The following is a 16366-nucleotide window of genomic DNA, read 5'->3' as shown; positions in this document are numbered from 1 at the left end:
TACAAGCTATAGCATACTATAGCTTGAATAAATGGGAGAAATTGAATATGCTCAAAAGTCATTACATATCTCATAGCAGTGATTTGAATATTCCTACATCCAGAAATGCTGCCAACTCACTAAACTAATTTCATTTATTAAGTCCTTTTTCTGTTATAGAGAGCAATTGCCTACTCTACTACTTATATAAATTTGTGAGACTTTCTTGTTTTAATTTTGTGTGTATGCATGTTATGATGTGGTTATATATGTAGCTTGTGTGTGTGTGTGTGTGTGTATGTGTGTGTGTATATGTGAAGGATGCTTGTGAATGCATAATGGTATTTAATTCTTTAAAATGTAAGAAGTATTCAGCTAGAATGCCCATACCTAAACATAGAAAAAGCAATATGCAGCAAAACAGTACCCAACATCAAACTAAACAGAAAGAAACTTGAAGCAATCTCCCTAAAATCAGGATCTAGACAAGGCTAATCTCTCACTACCTATTCAATATAGGACTCAAAGTCCTAGCCAAAGCAATTAGACAACAAAAGAAGGTCAAATTAATACAAATTGGAAAGGAAGAAGTCCAAATACCACTATTTGCAGATGATATGATAGAGTACTTAAGTGACCCCAAAAATTCCACCAGAGAATTCCCAAACAAGGTAAACAACTTCCATAATTTGGCTGGATATAAAATTAACTCAAACAAATCAAAAGCCTTCCTTTACTCAAAGGATAATCAGACTGAGAAAGAAATTATGAAAATGAAACACTTTACAATAGTTACAAACAATATAAAATACTTTGGTGTGACTTTAACCCAACAAGTGAAAGATCTGTATGAGAAGATTTCAAGTCTCTGAATAAGAAATGAAATAATATTTCAAAAGATATAAATATTTCCCATGCTCATGGACTAGCAGAATTAATATAATAAAAATGGTCATCTTGCCAAAAGCAACCTACAGATTCAATGCAATCCCCGTCAAAATTCCAATTCAATTCTTTTTTTCATTAATTTTTTTATTTGATATATTTTTATTTACATTCCAAATGATTTACCCTTTTCTGGCTCCCCACTCCCCAAAAGTCCCATAAGCCCTCTTCCCTCCCTCCTGTCCCCCCATCCACCCCTTCCCACTTCCCTGTTCTGGTTTTGCCCTATACTGCTGCACTGAGCCTTTCCAGAACCAGGGGCCACTCCTCTGTTCTTCTTGGACATCATTTGATATGTGGATTATGACTTGGGTATTCCAAGTTTCTAGGCTACTATCTGCTTATCAGTGAGTACATACCATGATTGATCTTTTGAGACTGGGTTACTTCACTTAGTATGATGTTCTCCAGCTCCATTCATTTGTCTAAGAATTTCATGAATTCATTGTTTCTAATGGCTAGATAGTACTCCATTGTGTATATATACTACATTTTTGTATCCATTCCACCATTGAAGGACACCTGGGTTCTTTCCAGCTTCTGGCTATTATAAATAGGGCTGCTCAGGTGTTGGCGAGGATGTGGGGAAAGAGGAACACTCCTCCACTGCTGGTGGGGCTGTAAGATGGTACAACCACTTTGGAAATCAGTCTGGAGGTTCCTCAGAAAACTGGACATGAGACTTCCGGAGGACCCTGCTATACCTCTCCTGGGCATATACCCAAAGGATTCCCCGGCATGCAATAAAGACACATGCTCCATTATATTCATAGCAGCCTTATTTATAATAGCCAGAAGCTGGAAAGAACCCAGATGCCCCTCAAAGGAGGAATGGATACAGAAAATGTGGTATATTTACACCATGGAATACTACTCAGCAATTAGAAACAATGAATTCACAAAATTTTTAGGCAAATGGTTTGATCTGGAAAATATCATCCTAAGTGAGGTAACCCAATCACAAAAGAATACACATGGAATGCAATCTCTGATAAGTGGATATTAATTAGCCCAGAAGCCCTGAATACCCAAGGCACAAATTGCATAACAAATGACGCCCATGAAGAAGTATGGAGAGGGTCCTGATCCTGGAAAGGATTGATCTAGCATGGGAAGGGAATATAATGACAGAGAAAATGGAGGGAGGTGATTGGAGAAGGAATGGAGTGAAGAAGGTTTATGGGACATATGGGGAGGGGGGATCTGGGAAAGGGGAAATCATTTGGAATGTAAACAAAGAATATAGAAAATAAAAATATTAAATAAATAAATAAATAAATAAATAAATAAATAAATAAATAAATAAATAAATAGGGCTGCTATGAACATAGTGGAGCATGTATCCTTATTACATGCTAGGGAGTCCTCTGGGTATATGCCCAGGAGTGGTATAGCAGGGTCCACTGGAAGTGAAGAGCCCAGTTTTCTGAGGAACCGCCAGACTGATTTCCAGAGTGGTTGTACCAATTTGCAGCCCCACTAGCAGTGGAGGAGTGTTCCTCTTTCTCCACATCCTCTCTAGCACCTGTTTTCTCCTGAGTTTTTGATCTTAGCTATTCTGACTGGTGTGAAGTGAAATCTCAGGGTTGTTTTGATTTGCATTTCCCTAATGACTAATGAGGCTGACCATTTTTTAAGATGCTTCTCCGCCATCCAAGGTTCTTCAGGTGAAAATTCTTTGTTTAGCTCTGTACCCCATTTTTAATGGGGTTATTTGGTTTTCTGGGGTCTAGCTTCTTGAGTTCTTTGTTTATATTGGATATTAGCCCTCTGTCAGATGTAGAGTTGGTGAAGAACTTTTCCCAATTTGTTGGTTTCCGATTGTCCTTTTGATGGTGTCCTTTGCCTTTGTAATTTTATGAGGTCCCTTTTGGCAATTATTGATCTATTGGTGTTCTGTTCAGGAACTTTTCCCCTGTGCCCATGTCCTCCAGGGTCTAATTCAATTCTTTATATACTGAGAAAGATAATTTTGCAAATTCATTTGAAATAACAAAAAGCCAAGGATAGCAAAAACTATTCTAAACATAAAGAACTTCTAGGGGAATCATCATCCCTGACCTCAAGCTATAATACAGAGCAATAGTGATAAATACTATATGGTATTAGTACAGAGACAGGCAGGAAGATCAATGTAATAGAAATGAAGACACAGAAATGAGCCTACCACATATCTATGGTGACTTGATATTTAACAAAGGAGCTAAAACCATCCAATGGAAAAAAAGACACCATTTTCAACAAATAGTGCTGGTGCTGAAAGATAATTTTGTAGAAGAATGTATATCAACCCATTCTTTTTTATTAGATGTTTTCTTTATTTGTATTTCAAATGTTATCTGCTTTCCTCGGTTTCCCCCCCCGAAAACTCCATATCAAATTCCCCTTCCCCCTGTTCACTAACCCACCCACTCCTACTTCCATATGCTGGCATTAACCTATACTGGGGCAACAAACCCAACACCTACTAAGGGCACATATTCCACTATGTTTATAACAAACTTATTTATAAAAACCAGAAGCTGGAAAGGACCCAGATGTCCCTTAATAGAAGAATAGATTCAGAAAATGTGATACATTTACACAATGGGGACTACTCAGCCATTAAAAACAACGACTTCATGAAATTCTTAGGCCAATGGATAGAACTAAAATATATTATCCTGAGTGAGGTAACCCAGTCACAAAATAACACACATGGTATGCACTTACTTATAAGTGGATATTAGCCCAAAAGCTCAGAATGCCCAAGATAAAATTCACAGACCACAAGAAGGAAGACCAAAGTGTGGATGCTTTAGTCTTTCTTCAGGGGGCAACAATATACTCATGGGAGGAAATATGGAGACAAAACCTGGAACAGAAATTGAAGGAAAGGCTATCCAGAGACTACCCCACCTGGGGATCCATCCCATATACAGCCACTAAACCCAAATATTATTGCAGATGTCAAGAAGTGCATGCTGACAGGAGCCTGATATAGCTGTCTCCTGAGAGGTGATACCAACACATGGAAAATACAGAGGTGGATGCTTGAAGCCAAGCAATGGAGCACAGGGTCCCCAAAGGAGGAGTTAAAGGAAGCACTGAAGGAGCTCAATTGATTTAAAACCCATAAGAAGAACAACAATGTCAAACAACCAAATACCCCAGATCTCCCAGGAACTAAACTACCAACAAAATAATACACATGGCTTCAGTCATATATGCTGCAGAGAATGGCCTTGTTGGACAACAATGGTAGGAGAAGCCCTTGGTCCTGAGAAGCCTCAATATCCCAGTGCAAGGGAATGACAGAGCAGGGAGGTAGAAGTGGGTGGGAGGGTGAGTGCTGGAGCACTCTCATAGAAGCAGAGGGAGGGAGGAGAGGATAGGGGCTTCCTGGAAAGAGGATATGGTACAACCACTCTGGAAATCAGTCTGGCAGTTCCTTAGAAAACTGGGTATGATCCTACTGGAGGACCACATTATATCACTCCTGGACATATACCCAGAGGATTCCTCAGCATGTAATAAGGACACATCATGCTCCAGTATGTTCATAGCAGCTCTGTTTATAATAACCAGAAGCTGAAAAGAACCCAGATGTCCCTCAACAGAGGAATAGATTCAGAAAATGTGGTATATTTACACTATGGAATACTGTTTTCAGCTATTTAAAACAATGAATTTATGAAATTCTTAGGCAAGTGGGTAGAACTGGAAAATATCATCCTAAGTAAGGTAACCCAATCATAAAAGAACACACATGGTATGCACTCACTGATAAGTGGATATTAGCCCAGAAGCTCAGAATACCCAAGACACAATTCACATATCAATGATACCCAAAAAGAAGGAAGGAGAAAGTGGTCCTAGAAAGGCTCAATGCAGCAGTGTAGGGGAATATGGGACAGGGAAGCGGGAGGGAGTTGATTGGGAAACAGGGGGAGGGAAGAGAGCTTATGGGACTTTTGGGGAGGGGAGAGCCAGGAAAGGGGAAGTTATTTGAAATGTAAATAAAGAAAATATCTAATAAAATATAGTTATATAAAAAAAGAAAATATTCAATAAAAAAAGGAAAAGGGAAAAAGAAATTAGATAAATGGTGCACTGGTCAGAGGACAATGTCTGATGTCACTCATGAGGATCAGTCTACCTTGTGTTGTGAGGCAGTCTGCACAGGCTTGGAGCTCTCCCACATCTCCAGGGAACCACACATTTGTGCATCTACAGCTGTGAGCTTACAAGCACACTACCATGCCAGGATTTAATATAGGTGACATGAGAACCCCATTTTGTCACCTCACAAAATTATCATTCCTGTCCTTGTGTGCATGTTTTATAGCTTCTAACTATGTTTTCTTCAGATTTTACCTCTTTATTGGAATAAAATATGGATCTAGGCACTAAAATCTTGTCTTTTGTTTCCTCTGTCTCCTGATGTTTATGAAGAAACAGAGCTGACATCTAGCATTTTTATTTCCTTCTGGCCACGTCATATTAGACACAATGCTCACAATCAATTCCACAAATTAAACAGGGCACCCTCAAAACCAAAATTCACCACCACAGAGCTGTATTATCTTGTCAGTCTGCAAACATTTATAATTTTCTCTTTTGCTTGTGCTTTCTGTAGTATCATGAATATAATTTTCATTTAATTCATTTATTTGGAATCACTATGTATCTTGAGCTGGGATCAATATTCATCATTTGTTACCCTATCTCTACTAGCAATATTCTTTTGAATTTGAATAACATTGTTTATGATCCCACCCCAATTCTGTGTTCAGAATCCCAGACAAATATGGCCCAGTTGCCCAGACAGAAAACTGGGATCAAGCCCAAGCTCTTCACTTTCCAGAATCTCTAAGAAGGAATGACTTAATAAATTCTTCTGGCTTCTCTAAGCTAGAAAGCAATAAAATCTGTTTTTCTTTGCTACCTTTCTTCAGAGGCAGGCTTAGCTTATATGGATTACTCAAATTCTTTCACAGACAAACTCCTTTCCCTCAAAGCCAGCATAATTGAATCATAGGTTGCCAATATTGAACAGAAAATGCCTGGTGTAGTTTGAAGCTCACCTAGTCATTTGAACTTCAACCAAAGTAGCCTTTTTTCCCTCATGACACATGTAATACCAGAGAAATAAAATCCACAGAGTCTTTTCCCTAGGTATTAGATATGAAGTTATGTTTAACTGATGGAAGGAATAGCAGCAACCTTCTTGAATAACTTCCTAGCACAGAAAGAAGGAGGGGCAGCTACACCATGGCATACCCTTGAATATTTCCTATAGGTTTCCAACTGTTTTACTAGAAATAAAGAAATAAAGAAATAATATACAAAGGCAGCCCTATCAGAATTATACCAGACTTCTCACCAGAGAATATAAAAACCAGAAGAGCCTGGACAAATGTTCTACAGATCCTAAGGGATCACAAATGCCAACCCAGACTACTATACCCAGAAAATTCTCAATTACCATTGATAGATAAACCAAGGTATTCCATGGCAAAAACAAATTTACACAATATCTTTCCACAAATTCAGCCCTTCCAAGGAAAATAAATGAAAAACCCCAACAAAAGGAAGGAAACTACATACTAGACAAAGCAAGAAATTGATCTTCTTTTAACAAACTAAAAGGAAGAGAGCCACACAAACATAATTTCAACTCTAATAACAAAAACAACAGGAAGCAACAATCACTTCTCCTTAATATCTCTTACCATCAATGGACTCAATTCTCCAATAAAAAGACATAGACTAAAAGACATGATACATAAGCAGGACCCAACATTTTGCTTCATACAAGAAACACACATCAGGTACAAAGATAGATACTACCTCAGAGAAAAAGGGTGGAAAACAATTTTCCAAGCAAATAGTCCCAAGGAACAAGTTGGTGTAGCTATCCTAATATTGAATAAAATTGGCTTTCAACATAAAGTAATCAAATAAAATAAGGAAAGACACTTCATACTCATCAAAGGAAAAACCTACCAGGATGAACTCTCAGTTCTTAACATATATTCTCCAAATACAAGGGTACCCACATTAATAAAAGAAACTTTTTTTTACTAAAAAAGTAAACTTTTTACTAAAGCTCAAAGCACACATTGCACCCCACACAATAATAGTGGGAGACTTCAAAGCCCATTCTCACCAATGGACAGATCAGGGAAACACAAAGTAAACAGTGAAACTAACAAAAGTTATGAACCAAATGGATTTAACAGATATCTATAGAACATTTTATCATAAAACAAAAGAATATACCTTCTTCTCAGCACCTCACAGTACCTTCTCCAAAATTTACCAATTACTCGGTTACAAAACAGACCTCAACAGATATAAGAAGACTGAAATAATTTTATGCACACTATCAGATCACCATAGACTAAGGCTGGTCTTAGTAACAACAAAAACAACAGAAAGCCCACATACACATGGAAACTGAACAATACTCTACTCAAAGATAACTTGTTGAAGGAAGAAATAAAGACTTTTTAGAATTTTATCTCCCGGTACAAAGCTCAAGTCCAAGTGGATCAAGGACCTCCACATAAAACCAGATACACTGTCGGCGGCGGTGGTGCACGCCTATAATCCCAGCACTCTGGGAGGCAGAGGCAAGCAGATTTCTGAGTTCGAGGCCAGCCTGGTCTACAGAGTGAGTTCCAGGACAGCCAGGGCTATACAGAAAAACCCAGTCTCGAAAAAAAACCAAATCAAAAAAAAAAAAAAAAAAAAAAAAACCCAGATACACTGAATCTAATAGAAGACAATGTGGGGAAAAACCTGGAGAACATGGGCGTAGGGAAAAATTTCCTGAATAGAACACTAACAGCTTATGCTCTAAGATCAAGTACTGGCAAATGGGACCATAAAATTTTAAAGTTTCTGTAAGGCAAAGGATACTGTCAATAGGACAAAATGGTAACCAAAAGATTGAGAAAAATCTTTACCAATCCTACATTTGATAGCGGGCTAATATCCAATATATACAAAGAACTCAGAAGAACTCAAGAAGTTAGACTCCAGAGAACCAAATAACCATATTAAAACAAAGAACAAAGAACAAAGGACTCAAGAAGTTAGACTCCAGAGAACCAAATAACCGTATTTTAAAAAATGGGGTACAGAGCTAAACAAAGAATTCTCAACTGAGGATTAAAAATGGCTGAGAAACACGTAAAGAAATGTTCAACATCCTTAATCATCAGGGTAATACAAATCAAAACCACCTCACACAAGTCAGAATGGCCAAGATCAAAAACTCAGGAGACAGCAAATGCTGGAGAGGATGTGGAGAAAGAGGAACACTCCTCCATTGCTGGTGGGAACACTCCTCCATTGCTGAGGGGATTGCAAGCTGGTACAACCACCCTGGAAATCAGTTTGGAGGTTCCTCAGAAAATTGGACATAGCACTACCTGAAGATCCAGCTATACCATTCTTGAGCATATACCCAGAAGATGCTCCAACATGTAATAAGGACACATGCTCCAATATGTTTATAGCAGCCTTATTTATAATAGCCAGAAGCTGGAAAGTACCCAGATGTCCCTCAACAGAGGAATATATACAGAAAATGTGGTACATTTTCATAGTGGAATACTACTCAGCTATTAAAAACAGTGAATTCATGAAATTCTTAGGCAAATGGATGGAACTACAAAATATCATCCTGAGTGAGGTAACCCAATCACAGAAGAACACACATGGTATGCACTTGCTGATAGGTGGATATTATCCAAAAAGATTAGAATACCAAAGATACCACTCACAGAATGCATGAAGCTCAAGAACAAGGAAGACCAAGTGTGGATACTTTTCCATTTGGAGCAATAATTTGAAGAGTATGGGAGTTGACTCGAACTGTTCCCTAAATATACATGTCTTTTTTTTTTTTTTTTTTTTTTTTTTGGTTAGGAGGAGCTCAGTGACTGCTTTTTTTCACCAGGGGTTAGAGGGGGTTATAGGAAGTGTGTGTGTGTGTGTGTGTGTGTGTGTGTGTGTGTGCGCGTGTGTATGTGTGTGTGTGTGTGTGCCTGCTTGCATGTGTGCATGCACACTTGTGCTCATGCATGTTTATGTGTCTTGTGTTCCTCCCAATGTTTTCATTACAATAGCTTCTCAATGGTCTTACAAAATTTTATCTCTGATACAATGTTTCTATTCTGCTTAGTAAGAATTAATTATGTTCATGATTACACACAAAACAAAGGTTTAACATAATTATGCAATCTTTCATAGTCAGATTAATGTCCATACTTCAAATCTCAGATAAAAGTAATTAATTAAAACATGAATACTTTATTACCTCTAATTGCCTTTAATGTATATTGACATCCAATAATAATGAAATTTACATAAGTGACTAGTACTTCTAAAATTTGTAGGCCTCTGCCTTATTTATAATCATATACCCATAAACAACTCCATGTGATTTACTGGCAAGTAAAATATCTCAGACTTTTCAACTAATTTTCAATTTATAAGTAATTTATAGCAGGTTCAGCATGAGAATATTCATTAAAAGTCACATTCTAAGCTCAGTGTGATGGCATATTCTTTAATTACAATACTCTGTATACAGAGTCAGATAGACCTCTGTGACATCCAGGTTATGTAGTAAAATCTTCTTACAGGAATACTGAGAACAAGAGAAATAGACTTCTCCATGAAGAGCACAGCAAAATGATTACCCAATACCAAATGGTCGGCCCCCAAATTACACATATAAGTAATATTATACAGACTGAGCTAGATGCATTTACATACACACATGTATGTGTATTTACATTTGTGTATGTATACACATATATGAACATATGTGTGTGTAACAGTATATAAAACAGAGAAAGTGGCTACTATTTTGAAATAAGGACATAAAGGCTTTGAGGAGAGGAAAGGAAAGAGAAATTAGATGATTAAAATTTAATATCATGAGATAAAAATATATGAAAGCAATAGGAAATAAAAGCCTGGGAAATATCTCTTGAATGTAAATTTAATTTTTACACTCATAATAATAAGGCAATTACATGCTGGCTGTTTCTGAAATACTATTTTTATTTTTAATATTAATAGGCATACTACAATTGTTCTTGCATTAAAGAAGGATTGACATCTCCTGATGAGGAAGGCCAATATATTGATGCATTTTCTGGAACATGTAATACCAAATGTCTTACTTTACCTTTATTTTTTGCCTTTTACTTTTCTGCGGCCATTTATTCTAATCTCAGTTGTATACCTGCCCTCCTGATTATCATGGAGTAAGTATGTAATTTTTACAATTATTGAGAAGCTAGTTCATAAGAATGATACACTGAGAAATAGTTCAAATTTTTACAACAAATGATTTCCTTTGTTTTATTGTATCAACTATAAAGAGAAAATATTTATATTGTTAAAATTTGTGTACATATATAGTGTTTTTCTTTTACTTATTTTACTTGGTCTTTTTAGCATAATGTGTATAGATGCTACTTTTATTCTCACTTTAATTTAAAAATGCTACAAGTTTTGGAATTGTCTATATTGCTCTCTAACTATGCAGCAAATATAGTTTTCTATATACCAGAAACAACATAACTTTAAAAGAAATCTTATATTTACCTTGTAGAATATACATGATGAATCCATAATCAAGAAAATTTTAAATTGTCACATAGATTTGACTTAGTATGTGTATTTAACTATAATTCTATATTAACAGCTCAGTCCTGAGAAAGCATAAGTGTCAACAACAAAGGGCAACGGTAACAATTACAGTTTCAATTTATTAAAATGGCCCCCAACATTTGTCATTTATATGATTGTCCAGAATATGTTTAGCCCAACTAGCCCCTGTTTTAACTTTAGATACATAATAAAGGGGCATTATTCTATCCTAAATCTGTTGAGTGGTTAACAAGGATGTCTGCGACCGAACTATCCAGTAAAGACTGACCGACAACAAGAAAACAATAGCTTACTTATGACATATTCTCTGTTTTGGAATGAACATAGAAAAGAATATCCTAGCAAATATATAGTTTGATGAAAAAAATAAACATGAGGGAAAAATAAGGAGGAACTGGATGTGAGGGAAAATATGGGATGATTTGATCATAACATATAATATGCATAATTAATTTCTCTACAAAAGATGAAGAAAATTAAAGAGCAACATAAATTTCTTCTATGTTGCTGTAGTTGAAGTATTTGGTTTGCTATTGTTTTTGGTGGATAAGATCTTGCTGTACAACCCAAGCTGCCCCTCAAACATCTAACAATTCTGGCCTAGCCTGTCCTCGGCTTGGGTTGCAGTCAGAAGTGCATCTGAATAGAGTAGTTTGAAGATAGCAGGAAGAATAAAGTTAAAGAAGGGAAGTGAAGAAAAGAGAAAGTGGGGTTGAAATAGTGACATTTAGAGATAATTTGGAAATATTTGGTAGTTTCAAAAATATTTGTGTTAAAAGGGTGAAAGTTATAACCTTAGTGATCATATGGAGACATCTAGAATCATATTCAGGCTTCCACTTTGGGCAACTAAAAGAATGGCTCTATTAATGAAAAGGTAAAATTCAAAGAAAAGAAACGGAAAAGCACTCATACTCGACTTGATGAAATGTCTCCATGAATAAAGACACTTGCCATCAATCTGAGAACCTGATTTCAATCCCTTAGAACTCACATGGCAGATGGAAAAATACCATGTCTTGAAAGGTTTCTTCTGGGACTGGAGAGATGGCCCAGTGGTTAAGAGCACTGACTGCTCTTCCGAAGGTCCTGAGTTCAAATCCCAGCAACCACATGTTGGCTCACAACCATCCATAATGAGATGTGACACCCTCTTCTGGAGTGTCTAAATACAGCTACAGTGTATTTACATATAATGAAAGGTTTTTTTCTGACCTCAGCAGTACACCATCTTTCTCTCTATCTTTCCCTCCTTTTCCCTTTCACTCACTCTCACTCTCCATCCCCCTACTCACTTTCAAAACACACACACACACATTAATTATTAGTAAATAAGTGACTTCATTAAAGTAGAAATCAAATATGCAATAAAAGTACTCGGCAGAGAGAGAATTACATTCCTGAAATGTGATTGAGTCTTCTCATTTCTATTCATTACAAAAACGAATAACAATATGCCTTCATACACATATATATTGTAAATTATGAGTTGATAAAACACAGCAATTTAAAATTACATGTATACAAATTGAAGCCATACTGGATTTTCACCTCCTATGTGCCACAATAATGTTTCTAAGGAACAACAAACAAATGTGGCATGACTGTGTTGAACTCAACACTAAATACTGAAGCTGGAACACTGGGACTTTGAAGACAGTTTGGGTTATTCAGTGATTTTTTGTTGAAAAGAAAGGAAGAAATTTGAAGGACACCTCAGAATTTACAGATGTCATGAATTTTCTGCATATAATTTTTATCAGAATATAAGGTTCCTACTTAAATATAGATGTTTTTGGACAGGGCTGAGTATAAGCAGACAAGTGAAAATCTATCTGGAACCGATTTCACAGAAGACAAGGAGAATACCCAGGATATCTCTAATAAAATAATTTTCAGAATATAGAAAATAAGTGTTCAGTAAATGAATATATAATCTTTGGAAGCATGACATTTCATGACATCTCAGAATCCTATGGATGGCAGTAGAGTTCACTTAAAGTAGGAGAATTTCAGAAGAATATTTATTATCACAAGAATTAACTGTGGTTTTCCACATCAATACAAAAGATACTTTCAGTTTTGAAGCCTGAAAGTGGCTCAAATGAGTTATCAAATGGTTTTAGACAAAAATTTTAGATCCAAATAAAAGTCACTTGCAGGTAGGAGAATTCTAAATAAAAGGCATGTATTACATTTTACATCGATCTCAATAAATAGATTAATGATGTATCTTCAGGTCCTAGGAAAACAAGGGTAACACAAAGCAAGTATAAAGAAGTGAAGGCTCAACTGTACTTCTGTTTGGAGACTACTTACTGAATATTCACAAAACCTTGGGCTTGATGTCTGGCATTACATGACCTAGAAATTATTTGTATATTCCTCTAATCCCATAATTTACAAGGTTCCTGCTGGAGAATCAGGAGTTCAAAATCAGACTTTGAAATGAAGGGATATTGTTGCCATCCTAGGAAACCTGAGACTGCCTATATAAATATAAATAAATAAATAAATAAATAAATAAATAAATAAATAAATAAAACAGAAAGTGAGTACATTGTATACTCAGAAGTCATTGGTTTGTGCAATTGGCATATATAATAAAAAAGGAAAGCAACTGCAGGGCATGGCAGTGTGTCCCTATAAATAGACCACTTGTGAGACAGAATGAGGTGGATATTTGTGAGTTCAAAGCCAATCTGTTCTACACAATGTTTTTTGGTCAGCTAGGGCTACATACTGAGATAAGTACCAATACCAATAATAGTTTTTAATAATGAAACAAAACCGAAGAAATTTAAATAGGAATATATTGTCAACTAAAATCAATGAACATTGTTTGCAATCCATGATGAGCAGGATAATTCAGAGACATGTGCTTTTATTTAATTACTTAAATGTTGGGAGCATTAAAAGGTAGAGTGACAACCTTTAATAGATTTTGAGAAGAGTAGAAGAGAGAAAGGAGCAGGAGGTAGATGTCACTAAAGGAGGCCAGTTGTACTTACATGCATGAAGGTTTGTGTGCTACATTTCATCTTGCTTAGCTCTGCCAAGTAGGCATTCATTTTATATTCAAAATTCTGAAAGATAGAGGAAGAAATTATGAAACTATTTATCATGGACAGTAATGTTGAATGTTATAAATTAGTCATTTTGGATAATGTTTAAAGTTGTAATACAAGGAAATAAATAGTGAATGGAGAGTACATGGTGCTGATATTTTTCCCCTTTGTTTCATTACTTTTTTTATTATTTGCCCTGGGACGTCAAGTTTCCCTTGAGGGTTAGGCACTTCTACTGAGGCCAGAGCAGGCAGTACTAGGCCATATAAGTGTTGAGGGCCTTAAGCCAGCTCATTCATGCTGCCTGGCTGGTGGCTCAGTATCTAAGAGATCTCAGGTGTCCAGGTTAGTTGTGGTCTTCCTATGGGTCACCCTCCTCCTTCGCTTCTTCCACGCTTTCCCTAATTCAATCACAGGGATTGACGACATCAGTCACTCCACTGGTTGCATGTAAGTATCTGCATCTGTGTCAGTCAGCTATTTGTTGGGCCTCTCATAGGACAGCCATGTTGAGTTCCTGTCTGTAAGTACAGGAGAGTATCAGTAATAGTGTCAAACCTTGCAGCCTCCCCTATGCTGGGCCAGCCACTGAACCACCTTTCCCTTAGTCTCTTCTCTACTTTATCCATGCAGTTCATTGAGACAGGAACAATTCTGGGTCAGAATTTTTGACTGTGGGATACCAACACCATCTCTCCATTTGATGACCTGCCTTTATCCTGGACGTGGACTCTACAAATTTCCCACTGTTGGCATTTCATGTAAGGCCCCCTCCCTTTGAGTTCTGAGAATCTCTCACCTCCCAGGTCTCTGGTACATTCCAGAGATTAATCCCACCTCCCAACCCCTCCCCTCAAGGTTGTACATTTCTGTTCATTCTGATGACTCTCAGGGCTTCTTCCTTTCTTCCCACCCCCACCCCCCAGAAAACCATACCTGACCATGTTTCTCTTTTCCCTCTCTTTCCCATCTCTCACCTAGATCCCTCCTTCCCTCTGCCTCCCTTGATTGTTTTCTTCTCCCTCCCAGGTGGGACTGAAGCATCCTAACTTGGGCCCTTCTGTTTTTTAACTTTCTGAGTTCTGTGGATTGTATCCTAGGAACTCTGTACCTTTTTGGCTAATAGCAATTTATTATTAAATACATACCATGCATCTCCTTTGGGGTCTGAGTTACCTAACTCAGGCAGATATTTTCTAGTTCAATTCATATGCCTGCAAAATTCATGATGTCCTCATTCTTAAGAGCTGAATAGTATTCCATTTAGTAAATGATCTAAATTTTCTTTATCCTTTCAGTTATGAGATATGTGGGTTGTTTTCAGCTTCTGGCTTTCACAGAAAAGGCTGCCATGAATATATTAGAGCACATGGCCCTGTGGTACAGTGTGGCATCTTTTGAATATTGGCTCAAGAGTGGTATTGCTGGGTCTTTCCCCCCTCCCCCCCCAGACAGGGTTTCTCTGTATAACCCTGTCTGTCCTGGAACTCACTCTGTAGACCAGGCTGGCCTCGAACTCAGGAATCCACATGCCTCTGCATCCCAGAGTGCTGGGATTACAGGCGTGTACCACCACCTCCTGGCTATTGCTGGGTCTTAATGTAGATCTATTTACAATTATCTGAGTAACCTCCAGATTGATTTCCAGAGTGGCTGGACAAGTTTGCAATCCCACAGGAAATGGAGGAGTGCTTCATTTCTCCACATGTTTGCCAGTGTTCTTTCACCTGAGTTTTTGATCTCAGCCATTCTAATTGGTATAAAGGTAGAATCTCAGAGTTCTTTTGATTTGTAATTTCCTGACAACAAAGGACTTTAAACATTGCTTTAAGTGCTTCTCAGTCATTTAAGATTGCTCTGTTGTGAATTCTTTGTTTAGCTCTATACCTCATTGTTTGATTGGGTTGTTTTGGTTTCTGAAGTTTAGCTTTTTGAGTTCTTTATTTATTTTGGATATTAGCCTTATATTGGATGTGGAGTTTCCCCCATCTGTAGGTTACTTATTTGTCCTATTGACTGTGTCTTTTGCCTTACAGAAGCTTTTCAGTTTCATGATGTTTCATTTCTCAATTCTTGATCTTAGAGCCTGAGCCACTGGCATTCTATTTAGAAAATTTCCCCCTGTGCTAATGAGTTCGAGGCTCTTTAACAATTTCTCTTCTATTAGATTCAGTGCTCCTGGTTTTATGTTGAGGTTCTTGACCCACTTAGACTCTCCATATACCTATTCAATATAGTATTTGAAGTTCTAGCTAGAGCAATATGGCAACAGGGAATCAAGGGGCTACAAATTGGCAAAGAAGTCAAAGTATCACTATTTTCAGATGTTATAATAGTATAAAAAAGTGATCCCCCAAAATCCTAGCAGAGACATTCTACAACTGATAAAACACATTCAGCGAGTTGATTGGCTATAAAATTAACTCAAATCAGTAGCCTTCCTTTATACAAATGATAAATTGACTGAGAAGAAAATAGGGAAGCAACACCCTTCACAACAGTCACAAATAATAATTAAAAAAATACCTTGGGGTAACTCTAACCAAACAAGTGAAATATCTTTGTCACAAGAACTTCAATCCACTCAAGAAAGAAATCAAAGATGACCTCAGAAAATGGAGAAATCTCCCATGTACGTGTATTGGTAGGATTAACAGTAAAAATGCCTATTCTACCAAAAGCAATCCACATATTCT

The 16366-nt window shown here is 37.0% G+C and overlaps 1 protein-coding gene across 1 annotated transcript in view; it reads left to right on the top strand.

The window, feature by feature from the left end:
• The window catches only part of LOC127692777 (solute carrier organic anion transporter family member 6C1-like), a 111904-nt gene that overhangs the window by 78382 nt on the left and 17156 nt on the right, over positions 1 to 16366 (top strand). The window contains exon 10 of the mRNA XM_052193374.1: positions 10006 to 10193. Within this exon, the coding sequence (XP_052049334.1) occupies positions 10006 to 10193 (188 nt within the window). The remainder of the gene's footprint in view (positions 1 to 10005; positions 10194 to 16366) is intronic.

This window comes from Apodemus sylvaticus, chromosome 9 (assembly GCF_947179515.1).
Source record: "Apodemus sylvaticus chromosome 9, mApoSyl1.1, whole genome shotgun sequence".
Classification (NCBI taxonomy): Eukaryota; Metazoa; Chordata; class Mammalia; order Rodentia; family Muridae; genus Apodemus; species Apodemus sylvaticus.
This window is presented reverse-complemented; position numbering and strand designations above follow the sequence as displayed.